This window comes from Sinocyclocheilus grahami, unplaced genomic scaffold, assembly GCF_001515645.1.
Source record: "Sinocyclocheilus grahami isolate Dianchi unplaced genomic scaffold, SAMN03320097.WGS_v1.1 scaffold988.1, whole genome shotgun sequence".
Classification (NCBI taxonomy): Eukaryota; Metazoa; Chordata; class Actinopteri; order Cypriniformes; family Cyprinidae; genus Sinocyclocheilus; species Sinocyclocheilus grahami.
In genome coordinates this window covers 486,213-505,544 of record NW_015506167.1, presented here as the reverse complement: position 1 = coordinate 505,544, position 19,332 = coordinate 486,213, and the positions used below count along the sequence as shown (strand labels likewise).

Below are 19,332 nucleotides of genomic sequence, written 5' to 3'. Positions count from 1 at the left end.
CTTCCTCCAGTGAAAAAGTGTTCTGGTGTGAATCAGGAGAGAAACCTGCACAGATCAAGCAGCATTTAAACAGCTCTAAACTAATATGTGGCTGGATTTTGATGTGAGAGACAACAGCAGATGCACTTTTTCACTGGAGGAAGCGTTATTATGGATTATGCACTCAGTGTATTTTAGTTAAAATCGTCTTAATGCTGGATGTGTCTCAGCTTTTGTCTTCTCCAGATGTTAACTGATGGACTGGAGTGCTGTGGATTATTGTGATGTTTTGATCAGCTGTTTGGACTCTCGTTCTGACGGCACCCATTCACTGCAGAGCATCCATTGCTGAGACACTGATGCAATGCTACATTTCTCCACACCTGATGAAGAAACAAACTCATCCTAATCTCAGATGGCCTGAGAATGAGTGCATAGTCAGCAATTTCAGCATTTCTGGGTCAACTATTCCTTTAAGCTTGGAACAGTAAAGAATTGCTAATTAATACATGCATCCAAGTTGGAGTTTATAAAATCACTTCTTTTGGGTCTATCGGGTTCTACAAGTATTTCACCTTCTGGTTGAATTATAAATGGAAATACATACATTTTAACTTGAAAGTAAAGATCTATGACACCTAATCTGTTCTCTGGCAGCTTGTCTGCTAACACCTCTTCTGCTCAAAACTCAGTTTATTCTCATCAAACAGCATCTGAAAGAAAGGCCCACCTGCAGCTTGTGGTGTGGATTCACTATCTGTGTCTCCTCCGCTGTTTCTCTCAGATACACGAGCAGCCGGCTCATCTTCTGTGGCCATTGTCCTCTGGATGTTCTGATACCTGGTGACAAAACCATCATGCTCAAATTATCATCGTTCTTGATGCAAAACAATGTGCTGTTTATACAGTACATCATAAAATGAAGAAAACTTATGAAAGGCATCATGTTGTTTTTTCCAACCTCTAGTTTTTTTCGTGCATTGTGACCGTGCGGTCAGAGCAGTGAAGAGTCTCTGTTTGCCTAAAGTAATATTCATAAACTTTTAGGAAAGGCTTGTTTTCTTTTTGATAATTTGAGCTACTTGCATGGTAGCATATATTGCATATATTTCAAAATGACCAACAATTAATCATTCAAATGTTTGAAGCTTGAGGTCAATGTTTATATAAAATATCTGCTTTGTTCACTAAGGCTGCATTTATGTGCTCAAAAATATTGTGAAATATTATTACAATTATCTGTTTTCTACTATAAATGTCTTTACTGTCACTTTTGAGCAATTTAACATAAAACCCCATTTACTCCTGTTAGCTGTAGTGTAACACAGACAGATTCAGCATGTGTGCGTCCTGTAGGTGGCAGCATCAGCTCAAATATACTTGAAGCTGTTTTTGCTCCAACCTGGTCAATTCACTAGCATGACAGCAAAACATTGAGGAATACTCACAGCACTTCTATAAAGCCTTACTGAACTGCATCATTATTAAAAGAATGTTTCATCTACACTGATTAAAGTCTGCAATAATAGACTAATACAGAAACTATTCTACAGGGCTATACATAAGTATGTTAAGTCACCATACAGAAGAATACTACAGTTAATGAGTGTATAGGGGACTGATCCTGCTGTACCTCCGGTTGAGCTGCTCCATCTGGTGAGTGGAGCCGGATCTCTGGATGCCGCTGCATTTGGCTGCTTGGCTGGGCCTCTGCCACGTGGTGGTGCGGTTCACATGGTCCACGTAGAAAACACGGCCGTGACTGTCTATCCTGGCCTCCCAGTCTGTGCCAGATTTAAAGAAATACATGAGATTATATATAAGAAGCATATAAACACATACAGTCAGGCTGAGTAGAGACAATTCAATGCAATTTAAATCATAGGTTGTGAATATATCATACATTAATCATATATATATATATATATATATATATCATACATGTACTAAATACACATTATGCATAGAATATTCAACAATTTGAATTGATGTTAGCAAACAGGATAGAGAATTGGAGTGAAATTCAAAGAATTTCCAAAAAAAGTTTGGTATTTAATAACATTTCATTCTTCGGTATGAATTACCCATAAACATGTTATCATGATATCTGTAGACAAATTATGATAATGTTTGAAATGATATAACTTGTACTTAGTTTATATATATTTTAAATAAAACTTTTATCTAAGATTCTAAAATCTTCTATCAAATATATAGTCTATATAATACAATATAGCATTAAATTGCTCAAAAGTGACAGTAAAGGCATTAATAATGTTGCAGTAGATTTCTATTTCAAATAAATGCTGTTCTTCTGAACTTTCTGTTCATCTGTGAATCCTGAAAAATAAAATGCATCACGGTTTCCACAGAAATATTGTGCAGCACGACTGTTTTCAACATTGATAATAATCAGAAATGTTTCTGGAGCAGCAGATCAGCATATTATACTGATTTCTGAAGATCATGTGACACTGAAGACTGGAGTAATGATGCTGAAAATACAGCTGCACATCACAGAAATACATTACAGTTTAACACAGATTCACACAGAACACAGCTGTTTTACATTAGAATAATATTTCACAATATTACTGCTTTACTGTACTTTTGATATATTTGATAACCAATTATATTTATATATTGACAGCGCCTCTGTAAATTTTTAATTCAAGAAAATTCTTTCAGTCATTCCAATTCCAGCATCTTGTGTGAAATAGACATTTCAATTCAAATTCAGTCATGAACTGAAAGGAAGCAGCTATCGAGTCTGGCATTCAGAATATGCATGGAAAATCACTTGTATGTTGAACCCTGAAGAAGCACAGCTTTAAACACACACACACACACACACTCACTCACACTCATTCACACACACACACACACACACACACACACACACACACACACACACACACACACACACTCACACACACACACACACACACACACACACACACACACACACACACTCACTCACACTCATTCACACACACACACACACATTTGGGTGTTGTACGGTCATAAATAAGATATCGTTATTCTTCAGGCCTTGGCAAAGTAGAGCTATCTGCGAGGAATAGGATTTGATGTATTAGTCTCTATTTTAGACAATTTTATGACAATCTATGCCATAAATCAGTGTTTCTTAACTGGTAGGGTGAGAATTTTTCTGGCAATGTCACATAAAAAAATATAATAAAATATAAAACTGCAATAAAATAATAAAATATTTTATTGAATAAAAATATTTAAAAAAATTAATAATATAAATTACAATATATTATATAAAATATTACTTTAATAAATCACAATGTTTTTTTATGTATTTATTTATTTTATTTATTTATTTATGGTTTGATATGCATTTTTGGTATTTTATCGTGTACCAATGTAATGGTGCCTTTTGTAGCTGTAATTTAAAACATATGAAGCTTTCTTTTGTCCTTGTAACATATTATATGCGTTTCTATTTTACCGTAAACTCAAAGCTCAGCACCGTTCCAACAAGTGTGACAGATTTTGTCCATCCTGACCATCAATGCACTCAAAATGCCAAAATTTTGTATTCTAAAATTTAAAGGGTAAATTATTATAATAATGAAGTTATTTTGCAATTGGTGCACTGCAAACCACCCATTTTTCAAAAATTCCTGCATGCTAATAACTCTATATGTAAATATCCTAGGCATTTTTCTTATAAAAAATGTCTTGATGTCTTAGTTTGCCTTCACTTTCAAGCTATTTAACTAGGATTTGAGAATTACTGGCTTTGAAAGCAGCATTCATTGTGTAGCTGTAATTTAAAACATATGAAGCTTCCTTTTGAAACGCAGTATGCATCCTCAGCTTCTTTGTGGCCCGTATCACTATGGCAACTGTGAAGAAAGCCCTTGAGAGATCAGATCAGACCATCACTTATCTCTTGAGACACAAGCTCATTTATATCAACTGTGTTCCGAGTTCCCCGGAAATCCCTCTTGAGAAGAGTGTACAGATCAATTCTGACACCAAAAGCTTGTGTTCTTTCCATTTTTGAAAGCTCTTGCCCTGCCTGTTTGCCTAAACAAGCTCATGATATATAAACACCAAGAAAAATGCAAGCAGGTTTTAAGACCCAAACAGTAATTTGCGAGTTCATTTCTCTCGAGGTTTGGAGTGAACAACATGCCAATGTCGTTCAAAGACCTGTTAGAGTCTGACACCCGTTTCCTCTGACTAATGGAATAAATGGTGCTTGACTGGGGTTTTGTAATTAGTATCAGATTGCATTTTATTATATATCCAACACTTCTGTTAGAAAGGAGAGGGTGAGGAATGTCACTGTGATGGACAATGATATGAATGATGAGATGCAATGCTGGGAGTGAGCACTTTTAAACGTGGTCTGTACATGTTCTGAATGTAGACCCACACACACACACACACACACACACACACACACACTCACTCATTCAAGCTATTTAACTAGGATTTGAGAATTACTGGCTTTGAAAGCAGCATTCATTGTGTAGCTGTAATTTAAAACATATGAAGCTTCCTTTTGAAACGCAGTATGCATCCTCAGCTTCTTTGTGGCCCGTATCACTATGGCAACTGTGAAGAAAGCCCTTGAGAGATCAGATCAGACCATCACTTATCTCTTGAGACACAAGCTCATTTATATCAACTGTGTTCCGAGTTCCCCGGAAATCCCTCTTGAGAAGAGTGTACAGATCAATTCTGACACCAAAAGCTTGTGTTCTTTCCATTTTTGAAAGCTCTTGCCCTGCCTGTTTGCCTAAACAAGCTCATGATATATAAACACCAAGAAAAATGCAAGCAGGTTTTAAGACCCAAACAGTAATTTGCGAGTTCATTTCTCTCGAGGTTTGGAGTGAACAACATGCCAATGTCGTTCAAAGACCTGTTAGAGTCTGACACCCGTTTCCTCTGACTAATGGAATAAATGGTGCTTGACTGGGGTTTTGTAATTAGTATCAGATTGCATTTTATTATATATCCAACACTTCTGTTAGAAAGGAGAGGGTGAGGAATGTCATTGTGATGGACAATGATATGAATGATGAGATGCAATGCTGGGAGTGAGCACTTTTAAACGTGGTCTGTACATGTTCTGAATGTAGACCCACACACACACACACACACACACACACACACACACACACTTTTATAACGCTCAGATACATATTCCCACATGAATGAAGGTAGCAGGTTAATGGCATAAGCGAGGGTCAGGTGTAACTCAGGAAAGCTTACTTGGTGGTAATGGTTCATCAACACTTGGGTGATGATGGGGATCAGGCCGCAAAGCAGGAAGATGAGTGATTGCATGATGATGGCATTGCATATGACAACTGCCTACAAACAAAATCAAATACAGGCCCATGACTTATGACAATCTACATATGCCATAAATCAGTGAATTGGCCTGCCAATGTCACACAAAAAACATAATAAAGTCTAAAAACTGCAATAAATATAATGTATTAACTAAATCAAATATTTTTATTTAAAAAAATTAAATAATATAAATTAAATTACAATATACAGTATAATATAAAATATATATTTTGTATTAGTTTATTTAATTAATGTTTTCTTTCTTTCTTTTTTATTAGTTTGATATGCAATTTTGGAACTCTATTGTGTTTAAAATCTAGGTCACAAGTTGAGAACCACAGCAATGAATAATATATGTGACCCTGGAGCACAAAAGCAGCCTTAAGTGTCAATTTTCCAAAATTGAGATTTATACATCATCTGAAAGCTGAATAAATAAGCTTTCCATTGATGTATTGGCTGACAATAGACCATATTTGGCTGAGATACAACTATTTGAAAATCTGGAATCTGAGGGTGCAAAAAAATCTAAATATTGAGAAAATCATCTTTAAAGTTGTTCAAATGAAGTTCTTAGCAATGCATATTACTAATCAAACATTAAGTTTTGATATATTTACGGTAGGACATTTACTAAATATCTTCATGGAACATGATCTTTACTTAATATCCTAATGATTTTTGGCATAAAAGAGAAATGTATAATTGTGACCCATACAATGTATTGTTGGCTATTGCTACAAATATCCCCCAGCGACTTAACACTGCTTTTGTGCTGCAGGGACACATATAGGCAGAATTCAGGGCCAAAATTGTCAAAAACACAATTTACCTGAATTCACCCTATATATGTAATATCTCGAAAACACATTCACTGAGATATTATGGACCAGGTAGCCTTTCTGGTGACTGTCCAGTAAATGTGGTCAGTGAAGGTGAAAGACTAATTAGAGAGTCATTATTGGATCTCAACAGGAAGAGATCATATTCAGCAGTGTACCTGAGGTTCAGCAGTAATTGACTGCCAAACTCATCATTGGGCAAACTAGCAAGTAGCACTGCAGCAATTATAAGTGGTGTGGCTTTCTTTTAATGGTGATGCTATTTTGCTGTGACAAATTCTACCTGTGCTTTAATGAAGTATAAAAACAACCCATTACAACAACTTAAACATATAAAGCTGGATGAAAAAGTGTGTTCAGTGTTATGAGAGTGTTTCAATAATTGTCCAGTACCATACTACTAGTTATATTTCTGTAGTATGCAGTGTGTATGTTGTGTGCAGTATAAAATCAGTCAATATGCACGCATATGACCAGTTATATACACTACAACAAAGCAAACTGCATAGAACACTGTATCCCACAATGCAATGAAGAGGATAGATCTGGAAATAACATCTGAGGCATTTTCAACACTACTTTCTCTGTCAATGGATAAGACATTTAACACAATAACATACAAAATAGCCATTTCACTTTTGCTAACTATAATTACAATTACAATAAATAATAATAGGTGTATTAAGCATGCCATGTAATGAGGAGCATTTAAATGTTTATCTTTTTATAAAGTATACTGTTTCACAAAAATAGTAGGCAGCATACAGTGTAAATTGTGCAGTATGGAGTATGTCAGCATTCCACTCCAAACACAACTTAAGTGCTCATTTAGCTGGATGCTAACATGATAATATAACTCAACTTCTGAACCCAACTGCTCATTGGGATTAGTGGGATGCTAACATGACATAGTTGGAAGCTACTTGTTCAGTTAATCACACCATGTAATGAGGAATTGTGACAACCATCAAGCATACTACTCTTTACATTATATTATGTAGTACACAGTAAGCCATAGGTCTTCATCCCTGCTAAGTTTTTGGTGCACTCCATTTGTACTCAGAAGTCAGAAATTCTCTTAACTGGAAATCCCCTAAAGTTGCAGTTTAGCTTGGAAGATGGATGTCCATCAGAGGAAATGCAACAACCTCGACTTCAGAATCCAAAATGGCAGCTCAGCGTATCAACATAAGTGAATCAGTAGTAATATATTGTTGATTAGCACTTCTGTGCACACAGTACTATATATCTGTGGACATGATACTTATCTGTGGCATTATCTGTGGAAAATATCACTTTGTATGTGTTTTTATTGACTGTTATTGCTAACAATGGATGAGTTTTCAACTAGTGTACTGCAACACGGTCAACTCAGGTGACGTAATTCCCAGCTCTGACATCCATCTTCCAAGCTAAATGGGATGCGGTATTAATTCCAACCTGCTTCAACACACCCGCCCGTGATTTTAAAGTCACCCTGAACACCTTGATTAGCTTGTTCAGATGTGACTGATTAGGGTTGGACCTAAATCAGGCAAGACAGTGGGTCTCCAGCAACATAGCTGAACGATGTCTGCAGTAAAAGCATTATGTTAACAGTCCATTCTGAACATAACTCGGCTCATTTAGCTGGATGCTAACATGAAAGTAGCTGAATTTATGAACTCAACTGCTCATTGGGATTAACGCATGGGTGTCCAATCCTGCTCCTGGAGGGCCATTGGCCTACGGAGTTTAGCTTCAACCCCAATTAAACACACCTGAACAATCTAATCAGGGTCTTAATAGGCATATTAGAAACTTCCAAGTAGGTGTATTGAGGCAAGTTGGAGCTAAACTCTGCAGGAAAGTGCAGAGTTTGTAAACCATTAGATTAGCGCAGGGCTGGCCAATGTCAGTCCTGGAGAGCCACAGTCCTACAGAGTTTTGCTCCAACCTTGATAAAAACTCACCTGCCTGTAGCTTTCTATTAACCCTTAGACCTTGATTAGCTCGTTCAGGTGTGTTTGATTAGGGTTGGAGCTGAACTCTGCAGGACTGTGGCTCTCTGGGACCAACATTGGCCATGCTTGGAATACTGGAAAGCTAAGATAAGATACAATTAATCAAATACTGATTTTACAATGAAATATCAACAATCCCTGTACACTTTAGTAACTGCTCTAGAGTATAGCAAGACCTTTCCGCATAAAGTAATTTGGACAAGGCTCCTCACCTGATGACCTAAAACTAGACCCAGGTACTGGTGACATCTCCCCCTCCCCTTCTCTCTGGGGACTTTCTTCTGACGACGACTCCCTCCAATGAACCAACGCGTCTCCTGGCTCCCTTATATCTGGACTCTGCATGGAGTCCGAGACTGACTCAAAAGCACTGTTCTCCTCCTCCTCTTCCTCCTGCGAGGAGAAAACTGTGCTCTCCGACAGGCGGGTGCTGTCAACCGAAGAGAGGCGTGTATGGCTGCAAAGGTGGTTACGCCCCTCGTAACCTGAGTTACTGTAACAGGAAGTGCTGTAACAGGACGTGCTGTAACAGGACGTGCTGTAGCAGGAGTTATCACACAGTTCGCACTCACTCTCTCGAGGTTCCCTTCTGTTTACGCCTCCACCACCCACTTCCACGTGTTCGCTTTCTAGTCGGAGGGTGGAAGATGAGGGTCTTTCACACTCCAAAAGTTGGTTGAGTTCGGACAGGCGCTCGATGGAGAGGCTACGTGGTAGGGTACGCCTGCAACAAGGTCTAGGACACTCGGGCACGATGGATGGAGACTGTGCTTCAGACACCTCGTCTTCTTCCTCTTTGTCCTCTTGGGTTTTCACAGTGATTTCCTCAGAAGATTCTGGGTCAAGTACCTCGTCTTCATCTTGGCTGTCATTGTGGCACTGAGCTGATGGCAAGCTGTGCAGCAGATGATGAATGCGGATGTAGTGAGAACGTGGCGTCTCTGGTTCCTCACAGGCCGAGGTGATGACCGTCTCTAACTCGGACACAGGAAGTGAACAGGGACGGCTCTTGCGCTTCAAGGCACTTCGCATCCTTGGCGAGCAGGGTTCTTCATCATTCCCATCTCTTTCCACCCTCATGTCAACCTGCTCTGAGCTTGTGCCTCCCTCAACCTCTGCATGCTCTCCAGTAGGTCCCATTCCAGTTGGTCCACCCGTGTCTTCAGCTTCATGGTTCTCCAGGACCTCTAAAAGAGTCTCCGCCACAGTTTCCTCCTGCATCTCCTCGGACTCTGTTTTTCCAGGGTCTTGCTCTGCAGTTTCTCCTTGAGTGGCATCACTCAATAGTGTCTCTCCTCGAGCTGTTACAAGCTCATCAGCTGATCCTTCTGCTTCTGGTTGGGTATCCCTACTGGGCTCATCTAGAGAGGTAAGCAGCATGGCATCCTGGGTCTCTACCTCTGGAGGACTTTCTGCAGGCAGCTCCAGCATGTCAGGACCCAAACTCAATGCATCCTCCAGAGGCAGATCAGAAGCAGGTGGTAGGTCCTCATTGAGCTCCTGCTCAAGCTGCTGGTCAGGTGTCATATCAAAGACTGGCATTGCATTGAGCGACACCTCCTCATCATCTACCAGAAAGAATAAGCAATCTGTTAATATGGTTAAACAGACCAGCTATGAAATAACACAAGATACCTTTAGCAAAAATCAGTCTAGAAATTCCAACCTAATCTCTCAGGAGAATGTTACTATTTCTTACAAGGTGTATGAATTTGTACAATGTGAATTGTACGAAAACATACAATATTTAGAAAAAGAAGCAAGCATGAAGGTCCACCCCTGCAAATGAGAATCCGGTAATACTTTAGATTAGGGAACTCTATTCACTACTAACTATTAGCATGCATATTACTAGCATGTTGGCTTTTTATTAGTACTTTTAAAGCACATATTAATACCTTATTCTGCATGACAATTTCTACCCCACCCCATACCTAAACATAACTACTACAAACAACTACCTCATTTACTATCAATAAGCAGCAAGTTAGGAGTTTATTTAGGGAAAACTCTTAGTGAATACATGTTCCCTAATCTAAAGTGTTACAGCGAATGCATAAAAATGAATGCGAATTAGCAACCAATTCGGCAAAACATAAAATACTTAAAAATTGCTATGAGATTGTGTTGGAAAGGAATTTTAAAGGAACTGCTCTTCCCAAAATTTAAATCTGACAAAAAATAATCATCTCAGTATTTGTACTGTTGTTGGATAGATAAACATATGCATTAGTAAACATGCTGCAGACCTGGATGAATCGATGAAGTTATCTCAAAACGAAACTGCAGCTGGCCGCTGACATGATCTGTTGGAAGCCGTCGGCCTAAAGTGTAACTCACCACACGATCCCTGTTTACACACGAGACATTTTAAATCCCACAGGCAAACACACCAAAACCCTCACTGCAGCAGCCTATCCGTGCATTTTCAGTCTTTTAAATGCATGTACAGTACCTTCTTGTAAACATTAAAAATAAATTAATATTTAGGCCTATGAAAACTGAAACCCTGGAAGAAAAAATGATGCACAAAAGGACCAATAATTTGAAAAATAAGTCAAGAATTAGAGTGTAATCACAGTCCTCAGCAGGTTCACTGTCAGATAAAATGTGAATGATTAGCAGTAGAATTAGCAGAGTCCTACCCGATAGCATGTTTCTCCAGCAGCCTCTGTACGGGCACAACTAACTTTCCCAGGAAGCGTTTGATGATGGGTCTGCTCTTGGCAAATTTATCTTTAACCTCTATCTCCAAAACGTCCGTCGGCAGGGACACAAAGTTAAATCGCTGTGAATAAAAAAACAAAAAGAGTGCTCAGTTTCTACATCAACAGATTGGTGTTAACTGCTGATATTCAGTTTGTTTGTTTTTCTCTTTGTACTGCATGATTTCCATTTTATTTCATTAAGTTTGTTATCTCAAGGGAATTTGATGGTTCATAACGCATGGACTGGAAATATGTTACTAATTTATTGCTTCATTCCTGACCTTCCCAAATGGCTAGTCCTTTATTAGATTTATAAAAATGAGTTTTTTTGTTGAAATTCATGATTTTTTTTTTAAATACTTAAAAAATAAATTAATAGTTAAAATAAATAAAATAATAATAATAATAATAATAATAATAATAATAATAAATTAAAATGATTATTTTTAGCTTTATTGTGCCCATTGGCTTATCAGAAAATAAGAAATTATTGATGAAACATTAAAAAAAAAAAAGAAAATATAGAAGTCATATTTAAAATTTTAATAACAATTTAAATTGCCTTTATTATACCCCTTGGCTTATCAGAATTAAAATAAATAAATGTTTTTTTTTAAATACTTGAAAAAAAAATACATTAAATTCATAAAAATAAAAATGTATATAAATAATAAAAAATACAATTAAAATAGATTTAGCTATTGTTATTGGCTTTATTGTACCACGTGGCTTATCATAATATTTAAAATATATATATATAATTATTAAAAAATATTCTGATGAAATTCATTGACAATTTTTTCCCCCACTTTTTTTTAAATACTTAGCAAAAAAAACAAAAAAAAACAGATTCAGCTATTGTTATTGGCTTTATTGTAGCCCTAGGCTAATCAGAATATAAGTGTGTGTGTAAAACAGAATATTCTTTGTGTTCTGGGATGCTGCATGCTGGCTGTAGTCCATCAGAAAACTGCAGCGATGACGGAGTCTATGAAAGCACTAGACTGGCTTGTTTTGTTCCCTGTGGCAGTTAACCAAGTATCACGATTCTTTTTCAAGGAGGCACACAGGACTTTTTAAGACGGCTTTTCAATTAGTGGCACACAAGCCCAAACTCAAACCCACACCCTGCTCCCATAACCAAATGCAGTGTGTCCTCAAACGGGCTCTGGATAGACACGGCTCAGAAACACTTTACGCTAGTTAGAGACAGACCACAACTGAGTGGAAGATAACAAGCACAAGCAGAGAACTGCTGTCCAAATGCATTTCATTTAGATGTTCAGGGGTTGCATGTTTATGTGCCAAAGGTTGGTGCAGCAGTAATGTAGCAGCAATAATTCTTACAATTAAGAGAAAATAGTTGCAAACAGCTGCATGCTTCAGGGGTAAGATACTTACACTCTTCAGAGACACATTTAATGCTGTAAAGAAACAGATTTGCAGCTGCTTACAGCACTGACAAAAAAGTACCAGGATGACAAGACCTTTTAAACACAAACTGGAACATGCAGAATCAAACTTAATCAAATGCAAATAAAACTATATATATATATATATACACACACACACATCTTACTATATACACACTTTGTGGTCAGTAAGTTTTTTTTTTTTTTAAAGAAATTAATACTTTTATTCAGCAAGGATTCATTAAATCGCTCAAAAGTGACAATGCATTAGAATTAGAATGTTACAAAACTAACAGTAATTTCTATTTAAAATAAATACTGTTTTTTTTTACTTACTATGAATCCTGAAAAATAAAATGCATCACAGTTTCCGCTAAAATATTGTGCAGCACGACTGTGTTCAACATTGATAATAATCAGAAATGTTTCTCGAGCAGCAGATCAGCATATTATACTGATTTCTGAAGATCATGTGACACTGAAGACTGGAGGAATGATGCTGAAAATACAGCTGCGCATCACAGAAATACATTACAGTTTAACAGAGATTCACATAGAACACAGTTATTTTAAATTCTAATAATATTTCACAATTTGTAATGTATTTTTGATCAAATAAATGCTGCCTCGGTGAGCAGAAGAGACTTCTTTCAGAAACATTAAATAATCTTTTTATGTACATATCATGCACATTACATTTCATCACTCTATGGTAATAAGGTATTTTCAGACATTTACCACAGTGGACCTTCATCTGTGAAGACTGCAACAGACTGTTAGGACAGCTGAGAGGATTATTGGTGTGCACCTGCCCAACATTCAGGACTTGTACATCTCCAGAATGAAGAAACGGGCAGCTAACATTATCACAGACCCCTCTCACCCCGGACACAACCTGATTGCACTTCTGTCTTCAGATCTCTGTGCACCACATCTAGGCATAATCACATTTGTTTTCCCCAGGCCATTTCCACCTTAAATAACTAACACCAATTTACAACCTGCTTTTTCTTATAAATTGTAATTCAGGCAATATGTAAATTTTTACTCATACTGCTGAATATACAGTACATAATGCACACATCTGTACATAAACCGTCAGATATAATGTAAGTTACTTTATTGTTTTTTAATTTATTATTATTTCTTAATTTTTACTCTCATGTTATATGTGTATGTACCAAGAGCTCCTGGAAACCACAACACATGCCTTGTGTATTTGTGCACACTTGGCGAATAAAGCTCATTCTGATTCTGATTGTCATATAAATGATAATTATGTTGTAATCATTCAGTGTAGGTATATATCAAAATACTTTAGTATTACCATCATGATGTCTAATATACAGTAACTGCAAGTCTGTATTTTCAGTACTACAGTATGCAAATACTGATGCACGGCATTATTTTTCCAAGATTCACAGATTTCACGTGACAAGAGTCTGGCCACAGTGTAGAATCAGAGAGATTTGCTTTCTGAATGAAAGAGGATCAGGGCAGGAGTTAATACAAGAGACACAGTACAACACACATCAGTAAATCAGAGAGAATAAGAGCTTGTTCAGATGTGCATCTCACTGTCTGCTGCTGGCAAACGAGCTGCAAGGAATCAAGATCAGCTCTCAGCCTTGTTGCAGGATATAAATAGTAATGTACACAGGCAAAACTCAAACCTTGTGTGTGATTATTAGTGAATGAGACAGTGTTGGTAGGTTTCAACATAGTTGTGATCCAGAAAGGCATTGTCAGCAGGAAAAAAGGACCATTAGTGGAGATGACAGAAAAGGGCTTTGGACATAAGAAGAAACACTCACAGTATCCTCAAAAACCATGAGCTCTGTCCTACACCAGATTTCACATTCACTCTCAGTGGAAAGACTTCTCTATATCAACATCAGGAAAAGATCTGGGTCAGCGCTAGCCAAACGATATAATCTGGGCAAACATATTTCCACTCATCAAGAGCCGAATGGCTGCCAAGAGCTGCAGTTATTAATCACATCTGGATGAGATGGGTTGGGTGATGTATTGCATATTCATGATGTTTGCAATGATTTTTTGTTGAAATTAAGCAGCATCATAAATATGTTCATTTGGTCAGTCAGTTTCCTGATCTCGGTTTCCTCATTGTGTCACAGCTTACAAGTAAAACAGCAGAAACCGAGGCTGTCACAAAGTCTCACATTTAAATCTCAACAACAAAAAAGACAATAGATTTGGGAAGTGAAATTCATTTCCAATTTGTTAAAAAAAATTTTTTTTGATGTATCATGAGGCATTTTACATGTTTCCATAAAAAATTATATTAGATCAATACTGTTGTTTAAATTGGTACATATAAATAAACTATGAACAAAAATATAATATGTATTAACGTATCAAGACACAGAGGAGATTGCAAAAGGCTGAAACTGCATAAAAAAAAAAGATTTTTAAAAATATTTTTACATTATTTCTGGGTCATTAATTAAGCAAATATGTGAGAGCGATCACACTTTCTTGCTTCCGCTGAAAATATGTTTTACACAAATCCATGAGTGTTGTTGTCATTGAAGCAAAAGAAAAATGAAGAAATAAATAAAATCAGGAAAACCTTCTTAATATAAATATGCACTTAAATTGTTATGACAAAATGAAAAAAAGTAGTTTTAAATTAATAAAATGCATAATTGAAGCACTTCATTAATGGTTTCAAACGTTCAAATCTATCCATCTACATCTCTAGTTAGAGTCATATATCTACAGCGGGTATTGAAAAGAATCAGCCCCCTTTAAAATAATCACATTTTGTTGCTTTGCAGCCTGAAATGAAGACAGACAGAGTTTTTGTTTTATCCAGCTGTATTTACTCAGTGCAACTTATGACATCCAAGTGATAAATATAACACCAACATGTCAGAAAAAACAAAAAAAACAAAACTGAATCTCTGAGTTGGAAAAAGGATCAGCCCCTTGTGTCAGTATTTAGTTGAAGCAGCTTTTGCTTTAATTACAGCTTTTAGTCTGTTGGGATTTGTCTCTACTAACTTTGCACATCTAGTCTTTGCAATATTTGTCCGCTCTTCTCTGCAGAACTGCTCAAGTTGAGTTAAATTTGATAGTGAGTGTTTGTGGACTGCAGTCTTCAAGTCCTTCCACAGATGCTCAGTGGGGTTTCAGTCTGGGCTCTGACGAGGCCATGCAAGAACATTCAGCCTTTTCTCCTTCAGCCACTGTGTGTTAGTTCTGCTGTGCGCTTTGGCTCATTGTTATGTTGGAAGGTAAACCTTCTTCCCATTGACAGCTTTCTGGTAGAAGGCAGCAGATTTTCCTCAAGAATTTGACCGTATTTTGGACATCCAAGTGATAAATATAACACCAACGTGTCAGAAAAAAAAACAAAAAAAACTGAATCTCTGAGTTGGAAAAAGGATCAGCCCCTTGTGTCAGTATTTAGTTGAAGCAGCTTTTGCTTTAATTACAGCTTTTAGTCTGTTGGGATTTGTCTCTACTAACTTTGCACATCTAGTCTTTGCAATATTTGTCCGCTCTTCTCTGCAGAACTGCTCAAGTTGAGTTAAATTTGATAGTGAGTGTTTGTGGACTGCAGTCTTCAAGTCCTTCCACAGATGCTCAGTGGGGTTTCAGTCTGGGCTCTGACGAGGCCATGCAAGAACATTCAGCCTTTTCTCCTTCAGCCACTGTGTGTTAGTTCTGCTGTGCGCTTTGGCTCATTGTTATGTTGGAAGGTAAACCTTCTTCCCATTGACAGCTTTCTGGCAGAAGGCAGCAGATTTTCCTCAAGAATTTGACCGTATTTTGCCCTGTACATGTTTCCTTCTATCCTGACGAGTGTTCCAGTCGCTGCTGCAGAGAAACACCCCAGAACAGGACATCACAGCTCCATGCTTTACTGCAGGAATGCTATTATCTGGATGCTGAGCTGGATTGGATTTCCTCCAGACATATTGTTTGGTGTTGAGGCCAAATAATTAAATTTGAGTCTCGTCTGCCTCAGAATCTTCAAGGTGTGTTCTGGCAAAGCTCAGTCGTGACTGCATGTGGCCTTTCTTGAGGAGTGACTTTTTTCTTGCAACCCTGGGGCTGCTTCATATGAGGCCATTTCTGTGGTGGACGAGGAGTTTGTCCCTCGTGGCCGGCCCTCCGCCTACTAAGAGTGTTGCACAGTTGCTTTTGCGCCCTTTCAACATGGTGGGACACTCTCTTTCTTCAGCAGTCAGAATAGACAACATGGCTGGTAGTGTCTCACATAAACATGTGCACCACCTCCTTCTTTGGTCTCAGGACAGGTTTCTTTCCCTGAGAGTGCTTCAAGTCCCCGGGGCTCTGAACCTTGCAACGGACTTCATATCGAGGCAGAAACTCAGGTCGGGGGACTGGATGATGACTGGATAGCTCCTTCTACTAGAAGGCTTTATTCTTCCAAGTGGAAGGTTCTTGAGTCGTGGTGTTCAGCTCATTCAGTGGACCCAGTCAGCTGCCCGATTGGTTCAGTGCTGGAGTTTCTGCAGGAGAAGTTTGCGGCTGAAGCGGCTGCTACCCCCTTGAGAGTTTATATTGCAGCTATCGCTGCTCGCAGATATGCGGACAAAAGTCCCCCTAGGTAGACATCATTTGGTCTCTTTGTTTATGCGTGGGGTTAGGCATTTGAGGCCGGTGTGCCCTGTCAGTGTTCCTTGCTGGGACTTGTCTATCATCCTGGTGAGCTTACTGGAGTCGCTGTTTGAGCCTTTGGAGTCAGATCCTGAATGGATTCTGAACCTTATGGTGATGCTCCTGTCGGCGTTGACTTCTATCAAACACATTGGGGATTTGCAGGCTCTCTCTGTTAGCATGTCATGCATGGAGTTTGCTCCAGGCCTTGTTAAGTTATTCTTACAGCCCAGACCCGGTTATGTCCCCAAGGCCTTGTCCATGTTATTTCGCTCCCAAGTGGTCATGCTTCACTCCTTCTGTCCTCCTCCTTTTGCTTCTGTTGAGGACGAGAGGCTTCACTGGCTCTGCCCTGTTCGAGCTTTGAAGCTCTAGATGGACCACTCTAGCCAATGCCACAAGTCCTCCCAATTGTTGGTGTGTTTTGGTGCTGGCCACAGAGGGCTCACTGCATCAAAACATAGGATTTCTAATTGAGTAAGGGACTCCATCTCGCTTGCGTATGAAGTGCACAGTCTCTCTTCACCGCAAGGTATTCGAGCTCATTCTACTAGGAGTGTTGTTTCCTCTCAAGCTCTTTTCAGAGGACTTCCCCTGGAGGGCAGGGTGGATGGTCATCTCTTCACAGTTTTATCAGGTTTTATAGCTTGGATTTAGATGTGGCTCCTGGTTTCCAGATTCTTCCTGCTTGAACCAGCCATTTGAGGTTAGCCTGGTCTTTTTTGCATCAGGCCAGATATGGCAGCACTTAGCTTGGCGGGTGTGGTATATCGTTCCCATTGCATCATAGCTATGCAATGTTGAGTGAACCTATGAAAGAGAACGTCTCGGGTTACTCGCGTAACCCATGTTCTCTGAATAGGGAATGAGACGCTGCCGAGCTCCTCGCGCTGCCAACAGGGCTTCTTCGGCAGGAGATCTGAGGAGCGGATGGGGCGCCATCAGCCAATGAATTGGCGTGATTCCATACTGGCTTCAGACAATCGCCAACCCCAAGGGGCATTCCCAGGGCATCATAGCTATGTAGCGTCTCGTTCCCTATTCAGAGAGCATAGGTTATTCACAACCCATTTTCCAAGGAAATGAAGAAACAAAATTAATAAAACATATGCAGTCACTGAGATTAAAACAATAGTTAAAAAACAAAAAGCAAACTAACTAAATTCATTTCAAAACAACGTATGAACCAATGGAATATTCTGTGGACACTCTGAGACTCCCGCAGTAAACAGGCAGCAAGGCACTATGGGAAACTCAGCAGGTCACGTTTCATCTAGCAGACATTATATGGTGCCATTAACCCCAAAAGGGCCGCCGGTGAAAACCTTCTGTGGCTCACGTTTGCTCTCTACTGGATTTCAGCCAGTTCAGCCAAGCGTGGGAAGAGAAATGAGCCCATTTCACCCACTGACTTACTGCCGACTGCCTGACTTACAGCGAGCCGAGTATTTCACACACGCTACAGACTGAGACACCAGCTATCTGAAACCGATAGCAGAGGATAAGGAAACCCAGAACAGCTGTAATCAGGGTAAGTATGGCAGCACAAGCCTGTTCATTCACTCACAATACAGTCTGGAACGGAATATTATCACATGGCATCGTAAAGTATGTAAGTAGTTTTCATTTTTGAAAAGGCTCCTTTATGAAACAATAAATTCATTAATTAAAGTAAAAATAATTGTTTCAAAGAATGCAAATGCAAAAATGAACAATAAATAAATTTTTGTGTTTCAGAAAAAAATGCTATTATTGTGAACAAAAGATGAACTACAAAAGTCTAATCTACTTTTTTCACACATTTATTTTGAATTCTCAGAGAACAAACACAAAAGTAAGAGCTAAAGTGAAGAAACTAAACAAATGCATACAAAGGCAAATAATCATTGGATAGGTGATGCTTTAAGAAAATGCAAACTTGTAAACATTTGAGTAATTCGTGCATGTATGAAGTTTTTATATCTATTTTGTCCAAGGTTTCATTATTCATTTGGCAGTTTCTTTTTAGTCTGCATATTACTGGATATTATTAATGAAAGCTAAAGAGAGATGAGTAGCTGTTGTCAGACTGTTGCTGGGAGTCTCTGAGGGAGGTGAAGCTAACAAGGCTTGTGTTCAGGTTTATTAGGACAAGAGTGAACAAGCTGCTGTGAAGATGCTCAGGAGATTGTGCTGTAGGGATTGCCAGCCTGTCACAACACGTGTGTGTGTGTGTGTGTGTGTGTGTGTGTGTGTGTGTGTGTGTGTGTGCGTGCGCGCGCTCTGAAGCTGTCTATAAGACACTGCAAGAACAGACACAATGATTATTAGTGGCTTTCTCACTGAGAGAGCGATGCTTTTCACCACTGCTTCAGTCTGTTAAAGGGAGATTTCACCCAAAAATGGAAATTCT

General features: G+C 38.5%; 1 protein-coding gene across 1 annotated transcript in view; it reads right to left on the bottom strand.

The window, feature by feature from the left end:
- LOC107565215 (E3 ubiquitin-protein ligase HECW1-like) overlaps positions 1-19,332 on the bottom strand; it is a 59,680-nt gene that overhangs the window by 14,656 nt on the left and 25,692 nt on the right. Inside the window, exons 6-10 of the mRNA XM_016250435.1 lie at positions 10,813-10,955; positions 10,417-10,517; positions 8,380-9,735; positions 1,613-1,763; positions 710-819 (exon numbers count right to left, since the gene is read on the bottom strand). Of these exons, the coding sequence (XP_016105921.1) occupies positions 710-819; positions 1,613-1,763; positions 8,380-9,735; positions 10,417-10,517; positions 10,813-10,955 (1,861 nt within the window). The remainder of the gene's footprint in view (positions 1-709; positions 820-1,612; positions 1,764-8,379; positions 9,736-10,416; positions 10,518-10,812; positions 10,956-19,332) is intronic.